General features: G+C 44.1%; 1 protein-coding gene across 2 annotated transcripts; it reads left to right on the plus strand.

The window, feature by feature from the left end:
- On the plus strand, nucleotides 1-27,277 carry LOC146206530 (stAR-related lipid transfer protein 7, mitochondrial-like). 2 transcript variants are annotated; one of them, XM_084591255.1, is made up of 6 exons: nucleotides 1-611; nucleotides 895-1,085; nucleotides 1,163-1,212; nucleotides 3,444-3,554; nucleotides 6,184-6,366; nucleotides 7,037-7,154. In XM_084591255.1, the coding sequence occupies exons 1-6, from the start codon at nucleotides 148-150 to the stop codon at nucleotides 7,100-7,102; spliced, it is 1,065 nt and encodes a 354-aa protein (XP_084447381.1). In that variant the 5' UTR covers nucleotides 1-147; the 3' UTR covers nucleotides 7,103-7,154. The 2 variants fall into 2 exon arrangements, with proteins under 2 accessions (XP_084447381.1, XP_084447380.1); XM_084591254.1 differs by lacking the exon at nucleotides 7,037-7,154 and adding an exon at nucleotides 22,442-27,277 and having other exon boundaries at nucleotides 2-611.

The following is a 27,277-nucleotide window of genomic DNA, read 5'->3' on the forward strand; positions in this document are numbered from 1 at the left end:
GCGCACCGCTGTCGAGAGTTCCCAAAATGCGCTTTCTGTTGGTGAGAGGCATGTTTCTGAACATGTGATGCGGTAACTGCGTTTATATTGCTGGTTAATACGGTCGCTTGATCTTTCTCCTCCGCACATAATTGATATTCTGCAGTGATGATCCTAAATCAACTAGTATCCGTGCTGAGAAGGCCATTGCGGCCCAACAACCACCCGCGATCAGAGATGATCACCGTCAAGTCCCTTGCCGCTAACTTTGCCACTCGTGAACTTTTTAAAGAAAGCAGTATCTGTGTCCGAGATTTCGCTACAGAAAAGTTTGACCGCAGAATGGTAAATGAGCTGTGGAAGCGGCTAGCCGCGGAAGTGAACGAACGGGTCCTGCTTCTAGGCGAAATCCTGGCGAAGCAATGTAACTTTTACGTTGCTCACCGTATGCGGCGAGCTAATCAAATATGGAACCTGTACAGCCGGCTCTACACGGAGAAAACACTTAAAACTCTAGTGTCGAGGTTTCTCGACAGGCTTCGAAGCAAGCCGCAGAAGCCCATTGCCTTCCTCCTAGGCGCAGCTCTGTTCAAGTGGGAACACGAGCGCATCACCGACAGCGAAGTGAAAGGGTAAGCTTCGGGGTCGCGCATGTTTAGTTAAAAGAAAAAAAAAAATGCCTGGCTTATTTTCTTCTTGGGCGCTACTGAGGGCATCAAAGTTGCGAAAGCTGATGCTGGCAGTTCTGTTTTACCTAACTAAGAGGACATTAAACGCGCCAAAAGTCGGGCGAGTAAAGGAACCATTTCATATCCAGGACGTTGCCTCTCGCGCTTCTCTGTTGCCATGTCAACGCAGCTTTTGAACGTGAGAATGTCTGTGTGCAGCGAAACAGGAATGTTCCAACATTTGCAGGTGCATAGAGGAGTTTGAAATTCTTTCTCAAAAATGTGGCAACACGAATGGCAACTGCAGTGAGCCAACACTGCAACCGGACGTATTCAAAGCACATCTGGCTGAAGAAGGCTGGGAACCTGTTGTTGAGAACAGCAAGATGTTCCTCTGGAGACGGTGGATGCCAGAGACATCCGGCTATGAGTACAAAGGTATTTTGTTGCTTGCATCTTTATCACTTGCTCAGCTGCAGCTGCCTATGCTTGCTTACCAGTATTTTCTTCTGCAGTCTTTGGAACCTTTTATGACATCCCGGCCAGAGCATTTTTCTCTGTTCAGGTATGTACACTTCGATTCCTTATTGTAGTTGCAGCAGTTTCGCTCAGTTCTTGGAAGGTTTGAGAGCACCTAGATAAGCCTCTATACAATTTTGTTTTGTACAATAATTAATATTCAGTCAGCGTAGCCTGATATCATAGAGTTTTTGTATGCTGCCTCTGGCACAGAAAGCTCCAATAGCAGTAGTCTTTTTGCCAAACAACAAATGGTTGCCTGTTGACGAGACCCCACTACTCTCATCAGTTTTTCATATCTGACAACTAAAAGGGTATGGACCTCCCAAATGACTAGTCTCTGCAGTCAACTCAAACTTGAGCTTTTGTGATACAATTTATTGGTGTCAAGGTCAGTAACATACACATTACATACTTTTGTGCGCAAAATGGCTCTATACACAAATGTAGTGTACTTATCAGGTTTGTTTTACAGGTCTTGTTAAGCAGTTTAGCAACATTCGTTTGAAATTGGGTATGTTGGGTTAAATTTAAGGCTGCAACCTCTGAATTAGGTGTTAAATAAGGTATCAATTAATGGTAATGCTTTGTAAGCAGCACAGAAAGCAGAAAGATAACCAAGAAATGTGTGCCGTAATCTCTGTACCACTACTGATTCTTCTTGATTTATGATGTAGTTAGTTAATGCAATGGAACTGGTTTGGTATTGATTTGGTTTGATATTAGGGGGTTTAATGCCCCAAAGCGACTCAGGCTATGAGAGACGCCGTTGTGGAGTGCTCTGAAAATTTCGACCACCTGAGGTTCTTAAGGGTGCACTGACATCGCACAGCACACATTCAGACGCCTTGCTTTTTTCCTCCATTGAAAAGCGGTCGCCGCGGCCGGGATTCGAACCCGTATCCTTGTGCACAGAAGCTGAGTGCCCTAACCCCTGCACCACCACGGCAGAGTGCAGTGGAACTGGTACATGAGGATTGTCTGTTACAACCTCGTTGGGAAGGCCACTGGTGTTAATGGCCACATGGATGTTTGTAGGAGCAAACGATGCATTTATTGCCGAAAAAATTAAAAACTTTTACAGCTACTCTATTGAAACATAGTGTCAAGGCTAGGAAGGACACTGTGATTACTGAATGGAACTGAATGGTGGTGTAGCCCAGCCTTAGGAATCCAGACTGTAAGATGGCTCTTTGCACCGTAGTTTACTTGCAAAGCCAGGACAGTGACAGCTGTATTTCATCTAATATTTTCTAACCTATAAGGCTTGTTTTTTCACTAAAAGTGGTGCCTCTCATTAGGGTAGGGCAATCTTCTAGTACAGGCCAACCTCTATGAGGACTACTCTATGAAGTTAACGCTATAATGTTAAAGTAAGTCATTGACGTGGCTCTAGCAGGTGGTAGTTAGCAGGTGGTATTGCCATGCAGTGACTGGTCGTCTGGTTGTGCGACATCGTGAAACAATGTGACATGGCTGAGTTAGCAGGCATTGCCAGCAGGCATTTTACTTGCAAGATAAGCCTCTGGTAGTGAAACTTGTATTTTGTTCTTTGTTATTTTCTTGCTTATAAAATCTCAATTTTCAGTAAGAGTGGTCCTCTTGTGATTGGAGTGTGGTACCCTCTCAGAACAGGCCGACTTCAGTTTGAACTCAGTGCCCCTTAAAGCTAAATGTAAAGTTGACTTGCTACAAATAATGCTATGTTTCTTGCGTGCTACACTTTTCTTCTTTTTTTTTTTCAGCATTGTGACTTTAGACATTTCAATGATCTCCTTTTGTTAAACTTATTACTATATGGGGATCCATACTTAAAATATAATAACAGTGGTTTTTGTTAGGTATGAGTACAACTGCTCTTTTCTGTTAGTGTTACTATTCTGAAATGGTGTAGTATTGAATGTTCTGCTAAAATGTGTACTCGTTTATTTCATCTTTTCAGTGCTTTAGAAAAACTAATTGGTTGTGCAGCATATAGGTTGGGAGGCTATTCTGCACACAGTAAGAAGTTTTGTACAATATACTGAAAAAATAAATATGCTTTTGTTATCTGAAAGTTTGGAAGTTGAGTTTGTACCTGTGCTGAGGTGCACATTGTAGTGAATGGGTCTGAATTAAGTCCAACCACATGGTTAACACATGCTTGCATTGCATAGCACGACTGTAGACGTGCAAGGATGGTTTCATGTTAACTCATTGGCATATTTTACTTTGAGAGCATAACATTGTTAGCTTTTAAGAGAGGTAATAATTTAATTCCTGTCTTGATTTCTCCAGACTGACACCGAGTACCGCAAGCGATGGGACAAGCTTGTGATCAAGCTTGACATCATTGACCGAGAAGCAAGAGGTGGATGTGAAGTAGTCCATTGGGTCATGCAATACCCTGTAAGCTCTAAGTTGTTGATGTGCTATTGATTTTAGACAAATACCGAAGTATGAACTTTGAGTGATGTGAAGAGCAGGCTGCTGTGGTGGTGGTCTGCATGGTTACAAACACATCCTAACTTACATGTTCACTTTAGTAGGTCACTAGGCAGTTATTGTAAAGGTTTTACATGCAGTTAAAATGGCACTGCTCTTATATCAACTTACTTTGACTTTTCTGGAAAATTTGTGTGGTAGTATGCAACCTGTGGGAGAATATTACAGTTTGTGAGACACAAAGTGAGAGTGTCGCTTTCTCTCGCTTTCATACACATGGCCTTATCTGCAAACCTGCAGTCTCGCACCATTTCTTTGCAACTTGATAACTTGCTCTTTTCTGGCCCTCTCATGGCAAAAGTTTAAAGCAAAGTTTTTGTTCTAGGAACACAGCATGTACCACCTTCATTTTCTCTTTCAGAAAGTGAGCCCTGCTTGTACTGGGTTCTTCATTAAATGTTTTAACTTATATAATGTAAGGCTTTGAGGGAAAAGGTGGTACAGGTGGTTTCCTGACATAGCCCATAAAGCCTCCACAGAGCATAACAGTTGTACAGCACATGAACATCACACACCTGTGACCCCATTGGAACTTTCTAAACAAGAACATTCACTTTCAAAGGGGAAAGAGGAAGTTATGCTGTTATTTGTGGTGCATATCTAGCACAAAGAATACATGCACCACAGTGAAGGCTAGTGGCCTGAAAAACCACCTCACATGCTTCAATCCCTTGTGCTATTAAGTACCCAGCAGTGATACGTTAGTTATGAGCTTCCCCTGGCGTGGGGCTCAGCTTATCTCGGATGATTTGGTTGGAAATGGGCGGGAACCAAACAGCACACAAGTACTGACTTACAGCTGTTTCCTTTTTTTTTTTTTTTTCTCATTTCTTTCCTTGTGTCTTTGTCCATTGTGTGCTGTCCATTTCTGTCACGCGATACCAACATGCCCAAATTGCCTCGTTGGAAGCAGGGTATATGACCCCTCTTAGAGCAAAAAAAAAAAATACCTTGTGCCATGGTGCTCCTTGGCCAAAGTTGCCCCTGTGCCATTAAAAGTTCATCATCAGCAGCAGCAGCAAATAAAGCACAATGAATAGGGTGTACTCATCATGTTTGATTTCAGTAAGAGCAGCTGGAAGTCTGTAGATTGCTGGCATTCTGACTTAGTTCGTTCAGAGTTTTGCCCAGAAAATTTTGAGAGGTGGACATTTGCGGACCAGGTGTAGGGGCAGGGAAGTGGATGTATAAGCCGAATAATGACAATGCAGGAGATGTCTTGAGGGAAAAGTTGGTAGCATATGGCTTTGCAGCTTTCCATTTCAGACCCATCTTGCAGCATATAGCACGACTTCAAATTGTCGTGGTTGTCCCCGCATCAGCATCCCGCTAGAGTGCACGAGGTTTACGTTGGTATTGTTTGAATGTGGGGAGTTCAGCTGGGGGGGGGGGGACCTCACCATGGTGAAAAACCGAGCTGCTGTATTAGTGGCAGTATGCACAAAAAGCTTTTCAGAAACATAAACGGTGATAAAAGCAAGTAAAAGTAAAATGCGGCGGCCACATTGCCAACACAGTACAGTCTCGTTACTTCAGCCTTCAAGAAAAATGTTCGATTTATCTGAAAGTTCGACTTATCAAATGGCCCTAAAATATTACCGAAAACGATTTGCATCACAGCATACTTGATGAGCGAAGGAAACACGTAGATGCAAGAGAGAAGAATAAGAGTAGTCATAAGTATTTCATAACACCAACCTGAAATATGTTAAAGGGTCACTGACGTGCGCTGCAGAGTCTGAAACTGAGTGCCTGGCCACACCATAGTCGCAGAAAATTGTCAGTGATGGGCTGGTAATTAAAGAGCTGGGCAGTCGGTCTGAAAAATGGGTGAAAAAACCACTGTTGTCCACTGTGGGGAGAACCCTGTGGGTTTTTTTGTTTTTCCTTCTTTCAAAAGACTGTTCTCTGCACTGAGTGATGGCGTTCCCTATGTTGTCACGGAAACCTTAACGGGCTAGTTCTGGGTGGTTTTGCCATACGAGTGCAAACAAGTGAGGGTTTTAACATTATAATAACTCAATTGCTGTAGCATTCTACCATTGAGCATTCAATGCCCACACGTGCTGGCCACATTGCAGTGTAGTCAGATGTAAATATGTTGTAGTATTATCAGTGTCGGATGAAATGCTATTGTAATAACTAACGCAAACAAGAGCACAAAAATATGGCCTGCTGGAGAAAAAATACAGATTGGATCTTTTTATGTTCCCCTGCATTCGTTTTTAGGCCAATGAAGTGAAAATCGACTGCACCAGTAGTCATTCAGTACCCTTCTCCCATCCCACTAAAATCTTCTTTTGCTTTTCTAACACAGCTGTCTTATTTGTGTTTCATTTGGCTCTCACAGTGCATGCCTTAATCTTGTGTGCGAGAACTTCACTTGCCTGAAATCCTCATAGCCAGAGTTGTCGCTTTGCAGTTTATGGAATTGGTTAATATTAATTGATGTTATGTTTACCCCTGTCAGGTTAAAGTGGAATGTTTGTTTTTCATTCTGACCTTTCTGTGCACTTGTTTTTGACTTTCCTAGTTTCCAATGTACAAGCGGGACTATGTGTACATACGAAGAGCATTCGTCGATGACCAGCGGAACGTGATGGTACTCATGTCACGGTCAACTGACCATCCAGCGTGCCCTCCTATCAGTGAGTGTGTCCGAGTGACCAAGTATACTTCGCACATGGTGATCAGGCCTCATAGGAACATAGATGAGGTGAGTACACTTGCTTTAGTAAAACGCGTAACATAGAGCTGCCTTAAATCTATGACCAGTAGATGTTTGCTTCGTCTTTTATGTCTTGCCATATGCTGTACTAACATAGGGGCTGGGCAAGTTTTTGGAGCAGCAGACAAGTGGTGGTCCCCCGAGTACATCTTGTTGCCAAGTTAGCAACAGAATGCCTGTGCTATTCGAAGGGCGACCTGAAAATGCCTTCAGAACCTTGATTTAACAGATGTGATTGACCATCTGCTTATGAGCACCAAAATGCGCCAGGCTTAGGGGACTCGGAAACCACTGAAAACCATGAATACTTTCTGCGTCTTCTCTCACTCTCTCCTTTTCTTTGCTCACAAGATATGTAGGCTAAAGTTTTCTTGTGTCGAGATCATGCTTTTGATTTGTATCTCTTCAGAAAAATAATTTCTTGATAAAGTTATTTATTTGACAGTCATTCTGCATTTGTATAGAATCAAAATGTAAAAGGCTGTACTGCGCCGCATGCAGCCTTTTATGCAGCAGCAGCCATCATGCTGCACTCCTTCTTATCTCACTGTTTCAGGCTGCGTAATCCCATGCCCATTCACCTTTTTTTATTTTTTCCTTCTCTACTCCTTATGGCTCTTTTATTGCCTTCTCTCCTTCCTTCTTTCTACGTTTGTAGCAACTCTTTGCCGCCCGTACATGCCACTTGCTTCACCTCGATAGCCCAAGGTCGTCGAGAAGTTGACTTTTTCTCGCAGCTCACAAGCCTGCTGGGTGAGCTTGTTGAAAGTATCTCAAGGAACAATGGAAAATTTTTCGCTATATTCACACCTTGGTTCAACGTATAACGCAAAGTGCTTCCTGAAGCAGATGATTTATGGTAAAACTAGTAAAACCTCCATGCAGATATGCTAATAATGGTTTCGACAAGCACCAGCATCATGTGTTGTCACAAACAAGTGTGCGACTGCATTGCTGCCAGAACTGCAGTGCCTAATGCAGTTGCTTGCTTGAGTGGATGGGGGTGCAAACATGTCCAGGCATTTGGAGGAATTCGTTTATTTGCAGATTCTGCCTTCAAAGATATTGCAGACAGCACAATTAATCATATTTCTATCATTTGTTCTTTCCCCCGCCATGGTGGCTAAGCAGTTAGGGCACTTGATCCCGAAGATAAGAGTTCAGTCCCACCAACAGCAGCCTCGTTTCAAAGGAGGCAAAACGCAAAGCACCTTCTATGATGTCAGTGCACATTGAGCTCCTGGGGGTCGAAATTACTCGACACTACCACTACAACATCCCTCATAGCCGATGTTGCTTGGGACGTTAAGCCCCACATGCCATACCATACCATTCTTTAGCTTCAATTGATGTCCACAAAGTGTCATAAAAAACAGGACCTGGCAACTGACACACAATTGCAGAAAGTGAGGGGCCTTAGTCATTAAGCACTTTTAAAGAAATTGCATGCTGTCCAGGTTTTGTACAGTCGCCTACCGTTTTTTCGACTCTGTGGGACCCGGGAAATAGTCCGAATAATCAAGCAGTCCGAAAAATCGGTGAACTTGAAAAAAAAATCACTTTCTGCAAAAAATCAGCTTTACAGATCGCAAACTTTGCCACTGCCCGTATTTCGTTTAGAAATCAATAACAGGGAGTTATTGCATAGCGCGATCCACTACTATAATCAGCCAGCGCGATAAGATACGGCGGGCCCGGCCGCCAATACGTCTACGCTGACTGGTCCCAATGTTGTAGATGTGAGCGCCGCCGGGAAGCATGTGCAGTGGTGCCCCCAGGCAGACTGCAAAGTGGAACTCGTGAAAAAAAAAATAAAAGAAAAAAAAATGAGCAGAACGAGAACGTGAATACGCTGCCCCCCCTCCTCCTCCTCCTCCATCCCCTTCCCGAGTCCAGAGGCTGAGGGAAACATTCTTGCAGTTGTAGATAGCACTTTTGTGTTTATTCCTTACTCTCCTTCTCCTGCCTGGTTTTAAACATTTCCCACAAGATAGCATTGAACTTTGGTGATGAGAAATTAATATTAGCTTTTGAAAGGGTAAACATATACACTTAAATCTCGTTATAGCGAAACGGTTTATAACGAAATAATGGATATAACGAAAGAATCGTAATTCCCCTTGAAAGTCCCCATAGAAACCAATGTGTTTAAAATTTCGTTTTAACGAAAAAAACTCGCCGATCAACGGATATAACGAAAAATTTTTATTCCAAAATGACAACTGACCGGCCACTTTGCACACAAAATAATATATTTGATAAACTGCACGGCGCGTTGTGGACCTCCGATTCGGCAGTTCGAATCTCCCGCGGCATCCCCTTACCATCTGGCAACGCTCCGAGCCAGGCCAGGCTGGCCAAGTAGCCAAGCCTCTCAGTCCGTTCCGTTCCGCACTTCCACACGCCATAACTCGCTTTGTTCCGTACACAGTACGCCTGTTCACGGTCTGTAGGGCTAGGTCAGCTAGGTTTAACCACCGCGTAGGGCAGTCGGTTCGCTTTCTTCGCCGAGTTGGCCAAGTCACCAGTTTCGTGACAGAAAAATGAATGGCGGTGCCGGCAGCAGCAACTTGAAGCGAAAACGAAAAGTCATCGACCTGGAGCAGAAGGCAGCAATAATTAAGGCTGTTGCGTCAGGCAAGAAGAAATCTCAAGTGGCCTGTGAGTTCGGCATCGCGCCGAACACCCTTTCTACCATCCTCAGCAAGAAAGAAGCCGTCGCTGGCGCTGTTGCACGTGGAGTGAAAGGTAGCCGCAAGAAGCTGCGGCCTCCCGCCTTTGAGGCCGTGGAAGAGGCGCTTTTCAAGTGGTTCTTAAACGCAAGGGCTTCTAATTTGCCCGTGAGTGGGGCATTGCTGCAAAGAAAAGCGAGAGACTTTGCTTGCATCATGGGTCATGACAGTTTTGTTGCAAGCGATGGCTGGCTGCAGCGTTTTAAGGAGCGCTGCGATATCGTTGGCAGGGTCATAACTGGCGAGTCCCAGGCCGTCGACACAGAATCTGCAACGGCGTGGGTGAAAGCCAACGTTGGTCCTCTCCTTGAGAAATATGAAGAGAAGGATGTGTTCAACGCTGACGAGACTGCTCTGTTTTATCAAATGTTGCCCCAGAAGACCCTGTCCTTAAAAGGTGAGCTTTGTCGCGGCGGGAAACATAGTAAGGTCTGCATCACTGTGCTTCTTTGTGCGAATATGGACGGTTCCGAGAAATTGCCACCTTTGGTAATAGGAAAAAGTGCGTCGCCACGATGCTTTAAAGGAAAGAGGCGACTTCAGCCGCAGTACCATTCAAACAGGAAGGCCTGGATGACCAGGGAAATTTTTGCTGGTTGGCTACGTGACTGGGACGCGAAGTTGGAGAAGGAGAATCGCAAGATATGCCTTTTCTTGGACAACTGCGCTGCTCACCACACAACTTTGGGGCTAAAAAACATTGAACTTCGGTTCTTGCCCCCGAACTGCACGGCAGTTGTACAGCCCCTTGACCAAGGTGTCATAATGTCATTTAAGGCTGGGTACCGGAAGCGGGTTATAGACCGACTTTTGATCAACATGAAGTTGAGCTGCGACACGAAGGTCGATTTGTATATGGCTATAGAGATGCTTCACGCAGCATGGATGGATGTGACAGCCAGCACCATCGCCAACTGCTTTCGACGAGCATCATTTGCTGCCAACGGAAGTAACCATGACAGCGACGACTCAGCAGACGAAATAGCCGCACCCATTGGTACTACGGCTGCTGCCACTGCTGCCGCCGCATCAGACGAAGCTGTAGCGTTATGGAAGGAGCTCAATGACACTGGCGTCGTGTGTGAAGGCGAAACCTTCTGCGACTACGTGGGCGTGGACGCCGACGTTGTGGCAACGGAGCAGCCGGCTGACGACGACTTTGTGCCTTCTGCCCTGGAGCCCGAAGGAAGCGACGATGAAGGTGTCGCTCGGGATAACGACACTCCGCCCTCTGCTTGTGATGTACCGACATCGTCCTAGGCGCTGGACGCGGTGGACCTGCTGCGCCGCTTCTTCGGCGGCCACGAAAACGGAGAAGATGGGCTCCAGATAGCTGCTGCTGCTGCCGAGAAGGCCGTGCTTCGGTTAAGAAAGACACAGCAGCGAAGCATCACGGATTTTTTTGCTCTGTCGACATGAAAGGTTGGCGCCATCGACATGAAAGGCAATAAAATCTGTACTTATGTGTTTGATTCTAGTTCTTGCTGTATGCGATACAGGCAAGAACGATAGCTCTTGCCGCGGACGCAGCCACTCAGCCGCAGCGGGAAGCTGATACCTCGGCTACGGCTTACTTGCAGTAAGTGCACCCTCGTATGCAATATTTAATTGCATAATTATTAGTTAGTGGCTATAACGAACTAATGCTTATAACGAAAAAAATTCGGCACCCTTTCGAATTCGTTATAACGAGATTTAAGTTAAATACTGCTCGTTTTTGCTAGCAACAGTAAAATTTCAATAGAAAATCTCACAAGGTCGTGAAAAAAATATTTATCATCCGAAACAAACAAGATCCCCTTGCAGAATCGTGGGAGATGAATTCATGTGCTTTTGTTTACAGCTGTCAAGATTTATTTACGGCTGGCCGCGAGGCCACAGCACTGTCAGCGTAGTAGTAGTAGTAGTAGTCGTCGGCACTGTGTCATAGTAATTTGTAGTTCTAGTGATGAATGATTGATTGGTGTGTGTTAGGTGGTGACGAGTTAATGAAATAGTTGTAAATAATGGATTCATTGATGAATTAAACAAATGAAAAAATTGGCAAAAAAGGAGTGTTCAGAGTTGTCAAAATGCTCAGAATGGAAATCCAATGCTTGATAAGAAAAATTCGAGTGTGTAAATAATCTATTAATTAATTGGAAATGTGTTCAGAAGTGTCAAACTGCTCAGAATAAAAGCCAATGTTTGCTGATGCTTAGTATCAGTGTATAAAAAAACGTTTTAAAAATAAAAGTAATTGAAAATTAAAGTGAAAAACATCGTCTGTGTGTGTGAAAAGCTGCCGCTTCATACCCTTAACGGCAGAGCTTAAGCCTCTCCTAATTTTTTATTCGTGCTTGCAATCAAGTCATTCTGACATACCAAGTGCCGCACATAACAATGAAACCGTATAACAGTTCAAAGATAAATGTGCCCAGTCAGATTAAAAAGACATCTAGAAATGTTACCTTTTTTTTAATTGTGAATTAAGAGCAGTGGTTCAGTAATGTGCAAATGTCACATTTTGCACCCGCTGCATCATGCACTCAGTAGGGAAGAAAACAGATTACAGAAAAAGTTGCAGATACACTCTTCCTTATCCTGAATTGCACCCACTTCATGGAGCGACTTCCTAACCAACTCACTGGCAAGCCTCTGAATCCCTATTCCATCCCCATTTACTCCTGCGTGTACCTTTTACTTTCTTACCTTACCTTTATGTACTTACCTTTTTCATTTGGGAAGTGCTGCCAGCTGCCAGGAATGTGAGGAGATGAAGGCATCATTTGGAATGCTAGATAAGGCTTAAACAAAGGATACTATGTACCTCTCCCCAAAGTGTAAATATGACTATTGCCCCACTGCGGTGGTGCTGTGGTTAAGATGCCCGACTACTGTGCCGGAGTGCCTGGGTTCGATCCCGACCACCGCCGGCTGCATTTGGATGGAGACGAAACAAAGAGGCGTCTGTGTGCTCTGCGATGACAGTGCATTTTAAAGTTCCCCAGGTGGTCCAAATTACTCTGTAGCCCTCCACTATGGCTCCTCTTTCTATCTTTCCACTTTCACTCCCACCTTCCTCCCTTCCCTTGCAGCATGATTCAGGTGTCCACAGAGCAAGTATGACAGATACTGTGCCTTTCCTTTCCTGTGAATTAATTATTATTATGATTATCAAGCAAGCATGTGGAGCCTGAGATAAAGAGCTAGAAAGAGGTTCTGTAGCGGGGACCACATTTCAGTTGAGGTGAAATGTAAAGACGCCCATGTACAGTGTTGTGTTGTCAGTGCACATTGAATACCCGCAGGTGCCCTTAAGTAGGGAGATGAAGAATTATATGTGTGGCTGCCGAAAATTGAGCTTATCGCAGTTCACATGGTCCCCACCCATCATGAATTTTGTGTGTTCCTGGCGGTAGAGCACCACCATCTGTCTCTATGAAAAGACGAGAGATCATAAGGTCGAAGCTTCCATTGGTTTGTAATGTGTAATGGTGCATTTCTCTGACTAAAACGAAATACGGATTATAAATAAAGTATCACTTTTTCTGATTGCTGTCATTCATTCCTTCAGCATTTTGTAATGACTAAGAGTAAAATGGAAAGTGTTGAAGTGTGTGTGTGTGTGTGTTTTTTTTTTTTTTTTTTTTTTTTTTTTTTTTTTTTTTTTTTTGCATTTGACTCCCGAGGCTCAGGGGTGCAAGAAAGCTCTTTTTTTCCATGTACACATGTAATATTTCTTGAAGCTATTTTTGTAAGAAATATCATTTTACAAATATGCATGCTGGAGTTTCACTTTTATTTCCATCAGTATTTGGTATCTGAAAATAGAATGGGCAATTTTTTTTTTTTTTCACAGAGTTATCCTGTTTTTGTTCTACCCTGATTTGCTTCCACATCCCCCCCGATGTAGTACCCTACTGAGCCTTTAGGGTATTTCAAATAATTAAATAAACAATACTTTGTGAGCATAATGACAAAAAATACTTATGCACCTTCTTAATCATCTCAGGTATGACCTTATGAGGGTGTTAATTGTGTAATTGGTCGAACTGTATCAGCTAGCTTAAGATATAATTTATTTCTGAAATTAGCATAAAAATTTACATGTGTGCTAAATTTTGTTAGATTTCATTTGGTATTTTCGATTTTACCATTTCAAACCAACATGGCCTGCGAGGGGTGCTGTAGTGAATGACTTTGGATTTTGACCATGTGGAATTTTTAACGTCCACTCACATTTCATTCATAAATAATGATAATAGCTTTAATTGCTGCATCAACCCTTAATCCAGAGGATCCCAGCAACGGCGGTCATTTTCCAATGGAGGCGAAAAGTAAAGGTGCATATGTGCTTTGTGATGCCAGTGCACGTTGTGGTCGAAATTTTCGGAGCGTCTTTCCTAGCCTGGGTCACTTTGAGACATTAAACCCTGTAAAGAAGCCAAACCTTAATAGTTCTCCACGTGATGTCTATTTTTCTGCATATTTTCACTCCCTCCTCCTTTTCTTCCCTTATGGGAAGAAATGGAAGAAAGGAGTGAAGCATCAACAGAGTGTATGACATTTGCTACACTATTCCTCCCTCAGTAATTTCTTTTCTTTTTTTGTGAACTGCAAATAAGCGTTAAACAGAAGCATTTATCCACGGAGTGTGTGATGTGATGCATTGAGTGCATTGAAGCAATATGCACCTGAATACAGTCGCCGACCGATAAATCGGACGCTCATAATTCGGACATGCTCGTTTATTCGGACAGGTCTGCGGCACCGCCACTGGCCCCATAAACATGATGTGTAAGGACGACCGATATTTCGGACAGCCTCCGGCTCTATATTCGATAATCCGGACTCTAAACAGGGTGCCTCGATGCGTGCGCTTCCCCCGCCGCCGTTCCTAGTTAAAAAAAAAAAGAAAGAAAGAAAGAAAGGAGACGAGCGCCTTCCTTTGGCGCCTACTCGCAATAAGCGACTGTGGCCTCCGTGATCGGCGAACGGTGCGCCGTCGGCATTGCTGGAGCTGATCACGGAGGCGGCGGTGCGACAGGACAGTTGCGACGGGAGAACAGCAGGCGGCGCTCCACTCCGCATGACTGGCCCTCGGGCATGTTTGGCCTCCCCGCGTCTTCGCCATCGGCCACCAGTTTGTGCTCGTTTGTTCAGTGCCTCGTGCGTGAGTAGCGTTAGGCTAGGTTCTTTCAAGTGACCATACGACAACGTTTCTCTTGAGTTTGACAACGACAGGCCACGGCAAATGGCGCCAACGGTGCCTTCGCGGTTCGTGCCGACGGCGGCGAAACGTGGGAAATACACGACGCTGACAATGGCGAAGAAAGCAGCCATAATACAGTAAGTGCTGAGCGGCCGTTCTCAAGTCGAAGTTGCCCGTGAGTTCAACATCTCCAAGCAAACGATATCGGACTATATGAAGAATAGGTCCAAGATTCTTGAGGCCACGGAGAAGACAACAACAGCTGAACAGAAAAGGCTGCGACAAGGCCTTTACCCGGAGTTGGAAGAAGCGTTGAACATCTGGCTTAACGCTACTGTCGCCCAGCGTGTTCCTGTTTCTGGCCACCTTTTGAAGCATAAGGCTGAGACACTCGCACTGCGGCTTGGCATCGAAGGATTTCAGTTCAGCGACGGTTGGCTCAGGAATTTTAAAAAGCGGTTCGATTTCGCCTTCAAAAAAATGTGCGGTGAAAGTGGTGCAGTGAGTAGCACACTGGTCGCAAACTACCGCAGTGAAAAACTTGAAGCGCTGCTTAGTCGCTACTCGCCAGACAACACTTTTAACGTCGATGAGACTGGTCTCTTCTACAAGCTGCTTCCAGGTTGCACGTAAGCGGAAGTGCGTGCAGCAACGCATCGACAAATTCTTCCCGAAACAGGCACCCTAAAATGTAAATAAACAGGTATTTTTTGCTTCATTCGTTTTTTCGGACATTCGATATTTCGGACTGGTTTCCATTCCCCGTGGAGTCCGAATTATCGGTCGTTGACTGTACTGTGTACATGTACACTAGGGGAATGCTACTGACCAATTCTCAAAAAGGCGAAAAGCATCATATGTTCTGCGATGTTCTGGCCGTGACATTACATGCTGTGTGCATAGAAAAGAACAGTCTACTCTTCTTAGTCATGTGCAAGATCCTCCATAGACACCACTATTCTTTTTTCACCTACTTTGTAAGCCATCATGTCGTCATGCTTATTGCAAATTTGGGTAACCAGCAAAAGTAGCACTAGCAGTTTGAACACACATGTAGCAACATGACTGAAGAAACACGCACAAATTTTTTTATTGAAACAGGTGCTAAATGTGCAAGTATTGCAAAAGAACTGTGAGTTGAGCTAGATGGTGCATCATTTTTTAAAGATACACAGCGCAACAAACATAGGACAAGCGAGTAGACGGGAACAGCGCTGCCCGTCTACTCGCTGTTCCCGTCTACTCGCTTGTCCTATGTTTGTTGCGCTGTGTATCTTTAAAAAATGGTGCAAGTATCTCTGACTGATCAGGCCTTTCCCAGCCTGTGCACCCCGCCGGGGTGGCGCAGTGGTTACGACGCTCGACTACTGTTCCCAAGGACGCGGGATCGAATCCCGGCCTCGGCGGCAGCTTTTCAATGGAGGCGAAAAGCAAGGCGCCCGTGTGCTGTGCGATGTCAGTGCACGTTAAAGAACCCCAGGTGATCGAAATTTCCGGAGTCCTCCACTACGGCGTCTCTCATAGCCTGAGTTGCTTTGGGACGTTAAACCCCACAAACCAACCAACCAACCAGCCTGTGCAACCAGAATACGTATTTCTGGTCAAATAGGCAAAACGTGCTGTGCCGAGGGGGCTCAAATCAGGAAAAGAAATGCTGCGACACACACTGAGGCTTTTCAAACAGGGAGGATAAATACGGTGATGGGAGCACTCGACACAAGCAAACCTGGTTCAGAAGTGAAAGTGGATGATTTTACCTATTGGGCCACATCCCTATGACATCGTGCTGTTTAACGCTAGGGAGTGTTCTATTGTCAGAAGTGAGCTAAAGCCAGGAATTTGACTTAAATGCAGAATATTGGAGTTTTTGCAATTACACTAGTGTTTACGACTGCGACGGCCACATTTTGATGGAGGTGAAATGCAAGGCACCTGTGTAGTTTGCGATGTCGGTGCATTTTAAAAGAACCTCGCATGGTCGAAGTTGTCAGGAGACCTCCATTATGGCATCCCTCATAGCCTGAATCACTTCGGGACAGTAAACCCTGTAAACCAAATCAAAACATTGCCATTGTGTATATTTTGGAATGTTGTCATCTATGCTTGACAGTGCTCTTGTACTCGAGCAATTGGAAATTTCTCTCATATGACATTTGAAAGTGGTTTAACTCAAAGGAGTGAGGGAGGCAAAATCATTGGATGTTGAGAGACTTTGATTATTCTTATATCCTAAAACAGCCCTGCCGAACGAAGTGGTTCTGTTAAGTATTTTCAGGGTCAGCAGGCACCAGCACTGACTCATCCGTCTCCTTTTCCTCCTTTCTTTTTATTTTCCTGGCAGAATGTAGTTACCATGCGCCCACTTTATTGCAGCAACTAACAAGGCCGCAGCCAGCTATAGCATACTTTCCTTCCTTTGGCCAGTCAAGATTAATTGAGCGTGGGTGTTTGTTGAGGATCCATTCATTTGTGCTCTTAAAAACATACGTATACAGTCAAACGCCTTTATACCGAAGTGCTTGGGACCTGTAAAATCTTTCATTATACAGGTCACTTCATCGTAAAGGTTGCGGACCATATCGCACGCAATAGAGCAAGTTAAGCACATTCAGAACGAGAAAAGCTTTGTTTAACATGAATTCAAGTGTTGCGTATTGAAAGAAGGAGTTAATTTTCGTCTGGACACTGCGTCCACTCGAATGTGCGACTGCAACTAAACGTATCGCCTTGAGATAACACAGCATGCTCCATAGCGCAACCCGGAAGCAACTCAAGGTACAACTACAGAGCGTTGAAAGCCGATATTGCCTCTCTGGTCGTTAAAATTCTTGATTCGCCTGAAGGCTCTTCATCACCGCTACCTTCTTCTTCCCGTCCCTGATGGCTTCAACAATATCGTCAGTTGTCACTTCCGAGCAGGTCATCACGTCGTCATCAGTCGTGACATATTTTTCTGCTGTCACTCCCACTGCTATGATTTATGAGTTCAGCAATTCCTGAAGTTCTGTTGTTGTTGTTGTGGCTGTAGGAAGAAGGAAAAGAAAATGCACGGGCCTGCTACTGGCTCTGTAGCTGAGCCACCTCCGCTGCCTCGTGCAGACAGAACAGAAAATAGAGAAGAAAGAATAGGAAGAGGGAGAGAAAAACGCGCGCCGCAACAACAGCCGCCGTTGTCCACCACCGCGGGTGCAATGACAGCCTACAACAGATAAAAATTCGGTGGCAGGCAAGCCCCCGCCGCAAGCGGCGGTGACCTACCTGCCCCGGCCCCATCAGGGGAGTCAATAATTTGTTCCTGAAGTTCTACAGCAGCACTGGAACAGTCACTGCATGCTCGTCAGGTGCGTCACTAGTGATGTCTTGAGATGCAACAAATCCAACCAATAATGGGAATTGTCATAGAAAATGTGTAATGGGGAAAAGTGGTAATTGTCAGGGAAATTTTATGCCCCGGCAAAAATCGGTGAAATGTCAGGGAAACCATCAAAAATTTTGCATAGTCGGGGAAAATGGGAGGATATATTCTGCAGTGCATTTTCATATCAAGCTGGTGCCCAGCAAGTATGTTGTTCGTGCGGGGGTTTTTTTGTCGTCTCTTTAGCGCGCAGCGGCCGCACCACAAGGCGAGGCACAATATATTACTTTGATGCCAGCGCATTACTGAGCTGCCGCAATAGAACCAATACGCAGGTGAGGTGGGCACGCAATAATATATGCGGAAGCGCTGCGTGAGAGTAGTACGCTACAAAGAGCAGGAATAACCGCGCCGGCAGCGGCTGTGCTGCTACCATAGTGCTGCCGAACGCGTGCGTAGCCATATTGGATTGGATTGGATCGGCTGTTTGCGGGGTGGGCGGTCGCATACTCTGAAGCTGGCATAAGTGCGCTTTCAATTTTCATTTAACTTGACATTCTTAATAGCTGTTAACACTAGTGACGGCCTTTTCACTATTGTAACCTGCAAAATATGATTAATATATAGCTTTTCGTTGTGAATTATTCGTCTATGTTAGGCTCATTAATATCAGCAGCTACATTTATTAGCATCTTCATTCATCAGGAAATTTTAACTTAAATAACCAGGGAAAATTTGGAAAAGTGGGGAATTTTGAAAATTGGGATTTGCTAGACGCCCTAACGGGTGCCAAAGGAAGGTGTAGTTTGGTGGCAAAAAAATTACCTTCATGTGCTCAAGCAACGGCAGCATGCTGTGTGCACCACAGTTTTCAATAACAAGGGCAATCTTGCAGTTGTCTGCCGCATCATTTTCTGCACCTGCAAATGCCAGGCTTAAAACAAATCCGCCATCATCCAGGCTTTTTTCTTGGCCACATGTTAGCCGGAAAGCTACGCATGCCTTCGAAGCACCGAGATTTTCCAGACCGTTCGACCACGAGTGGCTTCAACTTCTCTGCACCTGCAGCATTGCGACAAAACAGCACGGTCAAGCGCTGCTTATACTTCTTGCCGCCTTTGCAACAATTTTTTTCTCGCAGAATTTTTTCTGAAAATGCAGCTCATAAAGAAAGGGCAGTTTCGTCAGCATTAAATACAATTTGTGACACAAAAGATACATGATTGGTCCAATAAATTATTGTACTTACAGAATCAGTTCTGTGTGACATTATCACCTTCAAAGTAGTTGCCTTCAGCATTCACACACTTCTGCATTCAGTGCTGCCACTGCTGGTAACAGTTCTCGAACAAGATTTTTGGAAGGCTCTTCAGTTGATTCTCCGTTTTTGCCTGAACCTCTTAAACTGAGGTAAAATGGGTTTGCTTTAAGCAAGGTTTAACTTTAGGAAATTAAAAAAAAGACGCATGGAGCCAAATCAGGTGATTAAAGAGGATGCTCCATCACGGTAATATTTTTGCTGGTCAGAAACTGCTTGACAGATAGAGCCATGTGAGCGAGTGCATTGTCCTGCTTGCAACAGGCATCCATGACTCCCCGACTGTGACCTTTTTTTTTTCCTAATTTTTTGACGAACTCTTTTTAGTACTTCAATTCATTAACAGCCTGACCACTGAAAACCCACTCAATCATTACAATTCCACTCTTTTTTCAAGCTACACTCTTAGTCTTGTTTCTTTTGTGTCACCCCTTGTATATCTTCTGGTCTGGGCTCTTGCAGGATTTTGAGCATCTCTGACTTGCGCCAGCTGTCAGCAAGAGAGCACGGCGTGTCGGCTTCTTCTCCTGCTAAGGTTTTGAAAACGATGCCATGGCATTCTTTAAAACTCCTCAGCCATTTGCTGGTCGCCTTGAAGGTGTCTTCAACACCGAATGCACAAGCAAACTCTTTGGCTTTCTCACAGAGCAAAGGCCTGCTGACAGGAAGCCTTCTCACATATACGTTGGCGAACGTTTAGGCGGCATCAACATCATGGAAAGTGGCAGTGCGAATCCGCTTCCGTGATGGGTCTGTCTCGCCTTGTGTCACTTGGGCCTGTATCTTGTCCTTTTTTTTAAGGAACGTTGACAGCGTAGATTCACTGATCCTGTACTCTTCTGCTGCTACTCGCGACAGCACTGACAATTTGCAACATCCCTTCAAGGGAGAACTGTCTTTGTTTTGATGTTCCTGCACTGCTTACACTCATTGTGCTGGTCGGCACCAAACGCTGCTCTAAACATGCAGAAGAACAAAGAGGAAATGGCACTCGGTTAGCCGGCTCAAGAACGAACACAGGCACAACGCACAAGTCCGACTCAATGCAGGGGGAAGTGCCGGCAAGCTCTCGCTGAAGATTACGTCATTTGATAGGCGCCTAATTGTATCAGTGCAAAATCTGCTGCTGCAGCCGCCGGCTTCTTCGCTATGTTTGCAAATGTTTTCACAGAGCTTGCCACTGTTGGCTTCTATATCTACAGCTCACTGCAGCTTGCTACTTAGTGCCACATCCAAAAGGGAGTGCAGAGACCATTGCCCCTTTAGTTATGCTTTTTGCCTACAGCCTACTTTGGTGCCATGAGTCAAAAATTTCTGCGGTGCTGCTCTCGGGCTTCTTTTTTTTTCGTTGGTGTGCAGTTATCATGGCTACCGTGGAGTTTGGAATTCCCTGAACGGTCTTTGCAGTGATGTCTACTAGTGCTCCCTACGCGCTCCGTAACTCTGTGGGGGCTGTGGAGGGCAATGACAGCGCTGTTACATGTTCGGTTCAGTTTTATTTCTTAAAGGCCCCCTTTTCAGGGGGTGTTACATAAGGAGTGGGAATACACTTGAAAATACAACAAATAGTAATGATTGTTTAACATTGAAGATGATACGCACTTGGCAGGTTGTACCAGTCTTCATTGTAGAAGCATTCACAATACATATGAAAGATAGAAATGTGGCAGGGACCTACAAAATCCTTCGTTGTACAGGTCATTTCGTTGTAGAGGCGTTCGACGGTACATGAGTGCACGTAGCAGTAGACAGGCATTCAAAACACGCATTGGATCTGCATGGCAAACTATATACGTGAAGTCCACGTGCACCACATTGAAATGCCAGCTTCGGAATTTGAATGGGAAATGCTTTTCCTTCTTCTGCATGGATTCGTGTAAGATACTTTCCACTGTTAGGGCAGCAGTGTGTTGCCTTGCAAGCCAGGCAGTGCTATACTTTATGCTGTAAAATGTAAATGCAAATTAATTTGTATGAAAGGAAAGGTGCATCATTGGCCACACTTCTCAGTAGACACCTGAACCATGCCTTAAGGTACAGTTTCCAGGACATTAGCAATGCCAAGAGGGCCTCAGGGACAGCCCTATAAGCACAGTAAGCTTCAGAGCCTCTTTAAATTTGAATGTTGCACTGTTAGCCTAAGGGTTGGGGGAGCCTCGGTTCACAAGCTGAGCCAACATTTCGACAAGGGGATTTTCCTTTGTCTGGGCGAAGACAAGTTTCCTTGTCGAAACATTGGCTTGACTTGCGAACTGAGGCTCACCCTCAACCCTTGTTCAGTGCTCTTTCATACTGTGTAGCCATCTTTTTTCTCTCGTTCTTACACTGTTAGCTCAAGACACTTCTCTTCCATGCATGTTCAAGAAGAGGTCTTCTTATTACCGCTCTTACCAAATCAGTCCCCTTAGAAGTAGTTTAACAAGCTACCCACAAAGATGCCTTGGAGCCCAAAACTAAATAAGAAAGAAAAGGGAAATAACACAAACAGTACTGTACTTCTCTCTGATCTTGCTGTTAAACAAACTGGCAAACTATGAATACTTTGTTTAAAAAGAAGCAAAGGGACACTGTGTATCATGCACACATCTCACAAAAGACAGATGTTCAGAGCCTCTTTGCAAAGGCTCATGGCATACCTTGATAATGACAGTAAAATTATGCACATTCATATAATGCACTGACTGCCATGACCTGACCAAGGTTATTGCAAGTTGAAAGGCCTTTTGTATGAATTTCGTTGCGTTTGTCCCCACTTTAACTTTTGCTTTCAGGAGCTAGTGGAGTTTTAGAGCAGAGAAACAGGCTTTCACTGCCCTGGCATAAAGATTTGTGAAAAAAATATTGGGGCATATTACCAAAATCTTGAAGGATGGAAAAGAACACAAAGGCGTTCACATGCTGTGCAAATTCAGTGCATTTTGTTATGTTGTGCTCGGTTTAATGGGCATAAGCAGCTCAGGCTATCATGCGGCAATCATAAGGTGCAATTTCAGTGCACAATAGATATCTTCAGGTGGTTGAAATTATTCCGGAGCTCTCCAATACGGCATCTCGTTCTATCTTTTTACTCTCAAAATCACCTCCCTTAATGCAGCATGAGTGGCACATGCAGAATTATCACCTAGCCATGCATTAGGGATTTTTGTGTTTTTCATTACTTTCTTTGATGCCTCAATTATCAATATGCTCTTGTCTTATGCTGAGCATGCCAGACAGCAGTGGCATATTTTCATTAGCATAGAAAATGCTACCATGGTGCGAACGGTTGTATAAGATGGCCAGCAGTAAAAAGAAATGAGGTAATGGGCCGAGAGTTTTGCAGGCTGTTGTGCACTTGAGCTTTATGACATAGACAATGAGCACCAAGTGAATTTTAAATTCATTTGGCAGAATTTGGGAATGTTTCATCGGTCTGGATGTCTTAGTAGGCCTAAATGATGTTAATTGTTCCTTTTGTTTTTCAGGATGGCTTTGACTTTCTGCTGTCGTACTATGACGATCCTCGATCTTCGTTTCCGGGGCCCATCTACAGCTGGATGGCAGCATCTGGTGTGCCTGACTTCATTGAGAAGCTGCACTGCGCAGCCAGGAACTTGCATCTGAAGAGCTCAAAGGCATCACCACCAAACCTGAGTGGTCAGAACTCAACAGTTCAGTGTGCCTATGCCTGAGAAGACCACCACCCTGTCTGTCAAGGTCCAGCCTCGTATACAGTGTTGTGCACTGCCGAATGCGTGCTCAACACTGTTTAGCAATCTAAGAATACTGTGGTCTGATAGGGCATGATTACTTGAAGCACTTTTGCTTTCTTTTGGTCTAGTGAGTGCTTTAACTAAATTGAGCACTCTGTATACTTCACACGTCTGTGAAACAACACAGTGCTTCTGTTTGTAGCCAGCGACCCAGATTGGCAGACTGGTGCATTTTACAAAATCATGCACGAGGATCTCGCTTGTACTCCAACAAAAGTGCCGCGGTGGGATGTGATGAGAGTGAACCAGGTGCAAAGTGACTGGCTTTAGACTGCCATACGCAGATAATTTAATTGATAATTGTTTGGAATTGCTTCTTCAGCTACAGAGAACTGTTCTTATTAGGAAGCCATACACTCTGATGTTATGAACTTTTAACCAGTCTATTGTAGTATATGCCTATCAAGCTGTTGCTGATGGACTCCTGCAAGAACTGTAGTATAAGCTTACCAAGCTGTTGCTGACGGACTCCTGCAATTACCGACATTCTTCAGAAGATAACGGCGCACAATAATTTTGCTTTTAGAATTTTGTTCCACCGAAGGAATTCTACACCACTTTTTTTGGGGGAATATCCTTCACAGTAATCGAAACTGTTCATATTTGTTTAGCTTGTTTCTAAGCTTGTCGAGCTTTTTTTCATCACTTCAGAGATGTAAGATCAACTGCAGTGATTTAGCTCCACATATGTGTTGTCCTAAGAGTCATTTTGGCCAGAAATTTTACTTCGCTTTATATGTTAATGCATTTCATATGACCCATATGACTGTGTTTCTTGAAGACTAGAAGAACGGTTGTACAGGTGATATTTAAAAGTAGGTGCATCGAGGTTGGTGGCACAGCTGGTATTGAACATTCATCAGCAGTGTAACTGTTTAGTGACCTACAGTGCTTAAATGTGATTAGTGTAGATGTACTGGAAGGCTTACTCTCATAATATTCTTCTCTGAAGCTATAAGGCTTTTCTGTAAGGTAATAATTTACTGGGAACTGTTTCTTGCCAAAAAGAAAAATGGCAATGACTGCCGATTTTTGTCTCAAAATCTGCGCTGCTTGTTGTGCTCGCCCTTTTTCTGCAGCAAATGCCTTGTTGCAATAAGCTAGTGTAGTTGTAAATGGTGTAAATAGTTGTTTTTGCTGATGGTGCTCTCAAAATGCAATAGCATGTTAGTTATTCCTGGCAAACATTTCAAATATTAAACTTGGTATTTCAGTTTAGGCATCCACTAACATATCTGTATTGAACCAGTGCCAATGATCAGTTATAGTAAAGGCGCCCTGAAACACCTTCTTGTAGTGCACCTTGAGAGCAGTGTTGTCCTGATAGAACTTTTCACTAAAGGTACCATGTTTAGCTCTTGTCTTTTCCCCTTAGTTGACTTCTTCTTGGTGCATTAGCCCATAGTCTAAAACCTTGTTCAGTCACTGTGACTTGCGGTAACATTTGCTTCCATGTCATGTAAAGAAGCGGCACTGATGGTGGCAAAATGCTTAGAAATTTGTTGCAGGTGTTGGCTCAGTGGTGCCAACTCCTTTGTGGCAGCATAATGGCAGTGGTACAGTAGCTGTCAGAAAAGAAAACTGCCATAGAGGGCCCTTGCACTGTGTGGCCGCGTAGGGCCATGTGACGGTCTAGTTGTTCACTGTGGCATTGTCTACTTGTGGCATCTACCACACTCGCCATATGCAAAAGATGGTATGGGGCCCCTTCAGGTAGAAATTCTTTGAAGCCGTAAACAATAAACTCAACCTTTAACATGTCATTTTTTAGCGCAGTGGAATTGTTGTGACCCTCCCTGTTTGTTTGGCACTGAGAACTGCTGTTTAGCGCAGGAAGTAGAGGTTAATGAACCAAGTTTGTATTCCATGCAACAGCATTTGCATTTGTGACATCACGCTCAGTGTAACAGACTTGAGCGCTGTGGCTTGGTATTTGACATTACAGCAGTCTTTCTTTTTTTTTTCTTTTTTTTTTTTTTTTTCGTCCTTTCTTAGCTTTGAATTGTATTATCCTTTTATGATTCAGAAAAAAAGAAATGCTCTTAGGCACAGTTTATCTTTTGCCTCACTCAGAATGTTACTACCTCTTGGCAGCAATTTACATGGCTTATGGTGCGTGAAAGTGTGTGGGAAGATATGGTGCATGACGTTAGCACTACTTTCAGTCTTGAAGGTCCACTGACCAGGGTATGGCATTTTAAACAAACAACCCCAAAGCTTCGATCAGGTATTGGAGATAGTCTCTGCAAAATACTACGGCAATGCTTGTGCCGGAAAGCAGCAAAAACACAAATCAAAGCTCCCCTTGCCCCTCCGCGGTGGCGCAGTGGTTAAAATGGCTGACTGCTGTGCTGGAGTACCCAGGTTTGATCCAAACCGCCGCTGGCTGCGTTTCGATGGAGGCGAAACGGGGAGGTGTCCCTGCGCTGTGCGATGTCGCTGCACATTTAAGATCCCCAGGTGGTCGAAATTACTTTGTAGCTGTCTACTATGGCTCCTCTTTTTCTCTTTTCACTTTCACTCCCACCTTCCTCCTTTCTCTTATGGCGTGGTTCAGGTGTCCACAGAACAAGTGTGACAGATACCGCACCTTTCCTGTGAACCAATTATTATTATTATTATAAAGCTCCCTCATATCAGAAAGCCATCTTCCTGGTTTTCTTCGCTGGCCAGATGAGCCACGGAGATGTTGTACAGCCAGAGGCGGCATTCATTGGTCCATTCCCTCACCGATGGAAAAGGTGTAGACCACTCATTATGTTAGCCGCTTTCTACGCACTTTCCCGTCATGCCTTTTGTTTACGCACAAGCATACAGTCGCACAAAAGAAAGGCTTTTAGGTTTTTTTTTTTCTTTTTATATGTTCATGAACACTTCAGAGTGTTCTGTGCATTGTGCCAGTCATACACTCGCAGAACTGCAAACATAAAAAAGACTTAGATGCACAAGTCTACACAAACACACACAGACATGCATAAGTGCACCGGCTTGCATTCTTAAGAAATGCTGGAGAGTCTTGATAGAGACGATGGGACGGGTGTGGAGCTTTCTTCTAGACTTCTGAATAAAAAATCTCCTGGGGGACCCCCGGATGTTGGAGACATGGCCCAGCGTGCACGAGATAGCAGAAAGTAAGGAAAAAGCAATATCTAAAAAGGCGTGGTCATGGCATACCGATGTGACTACTCCGACAGACACCATGCCTTCCGGCAAACGTGGAGGAGGAAGAGGAATTTAGCTTGCGGAGATTGGATGGCCAGGCAGGGGAGATTTGGTGGAGAGGCTGGATGTATCTTTACCTATTGATAGTTTAGCTTTTAGTTGCAGCGTCATAATGATCTACTCTTTTGCCCAGAGCAAAAGCACATGGTGGTTGTCCTAAGTTCATTTGCTGGAATGATGTTACTCGCGGGGGAGATGTATACTTTGAAGTTGAAATGAGGACAGGGTGCCAGATTTTTTCTTGGCCTTTTGGGCTGCTTCTTAATTGGAAACATGGCAATGCGCATTAAAGTAAGGGCCACTTGCTACACGAGGAATCCACCTCCATTCACTTGCTATGCATTATGCTGACTAAAGCAACTGGTTCATCAAAATCCGAATATATGCTTTGCGTGTAAAATATATTTCAACTTGTATTTGTGACATATTCCCATGGCAGTTTTGTATTGGGCAAAATCTAGATTTAAATAACTTTGTTGCAGCACAAAATCTTTGTGGTGGACACAAAATGAGACTGCGTAAAAATCTTAGGGAAGGACAAGGGGGGGGGGGGGGGGGTGACACCACTCTCATTTTGTTAGTGCTACTCATATGTAAGCAAAGGCAAATTTGTCGTGGAGCAGGCAGTCTTACTGTAATGAGCAATGTGCTTACCATCAGGAAAATAAAAGAAAAGACAAAGCCTTGAGACAGATAGGGACATAGGGACAAACTGGATACTGCAAAAGTTCCGACAAACGGGCCTGGGATGTAAAGGTTCATCTCATGCTGTTGTGTGCAGGGCATATAGGCTTGGTGGTTTATTGTGCCTATAGTTTTATGAGGCAGTGTTTTATATGGAATGTTGGTTGGTCTTTCATGGAAACTAGTTTATTTGTGGTAGATAGGTGCTAGTCAAGTTGCTGGGTCTTGATTTTCTTTGTATAGCGTTGTTTAACAGGAAAGTTGAAATGCTTTGTGCTGTTTATGCTTCCTTTTTGTTTTTTTCTTTGTAGTCACCTGTTAAGTTGTTGTCTTCAGGGCTTGCTGTAGTTCTGAGTATGAAATTTCGCTCGGCACAACAGTTGAGCACAGCGGTTTTCTGGCCCATAAGTGGGCTGCTGGAATTTCTCTTGGTGAGGAGCAAGCAGTAAAGGTTTTTCATTAAAACTGCCTAAGCTGTTGCTGATTTGTAATCTGCAACTCAGCTTTTTATATATATATCTGTGTGTGTGTTCTTCAGACGAAGGTCAGTCCCCGGCCAAAACGATAAAAGAAGTATAGTGTTCTTCACCTCGTCTATATACTTTCAAGCATATATATATATATATATATATATATATATAT

Source organism: Amblyomma maculatum, chromosome 1 (assembly GCF_055883805.1).
Source record: "Amblyomma maculatum isolate TAMU_Amacu chromosome 1, ASM5588380v1, whole genome shotgun sequence".
Lineage (NCBI taxonomy): Eukaryota > Metazoa > Arthropoda > Arachnida > Ixodida > Ixodidae > Amblyomma > Amblyomma maculatum.

Excerpts from the sequence above, each read along its gene's own strand:
- LOC146206530 (XM_084591254.1), top strand. The coding sequence starts at position 148 with ATGATCCTAAATCAACTAGTATCCGTGCTGAGAAGGCCATTGCGGCCC. Across the intron at positions 612-894 it reads ACCGACAGCGAAGTGAAAGG|GTGCATAGAGGAGTTTGAAA; the intron begins GTAAGCTTCGGG and ends CAACATTTGCAG. Across the intron at positions 6,367-22,441 it reads CTCATAGGAACATAGATGAG|GATGGCTTTGACTTTCTGCT; the intron begins GTGAGTACACTT and ends TTTGTTTTTCAG.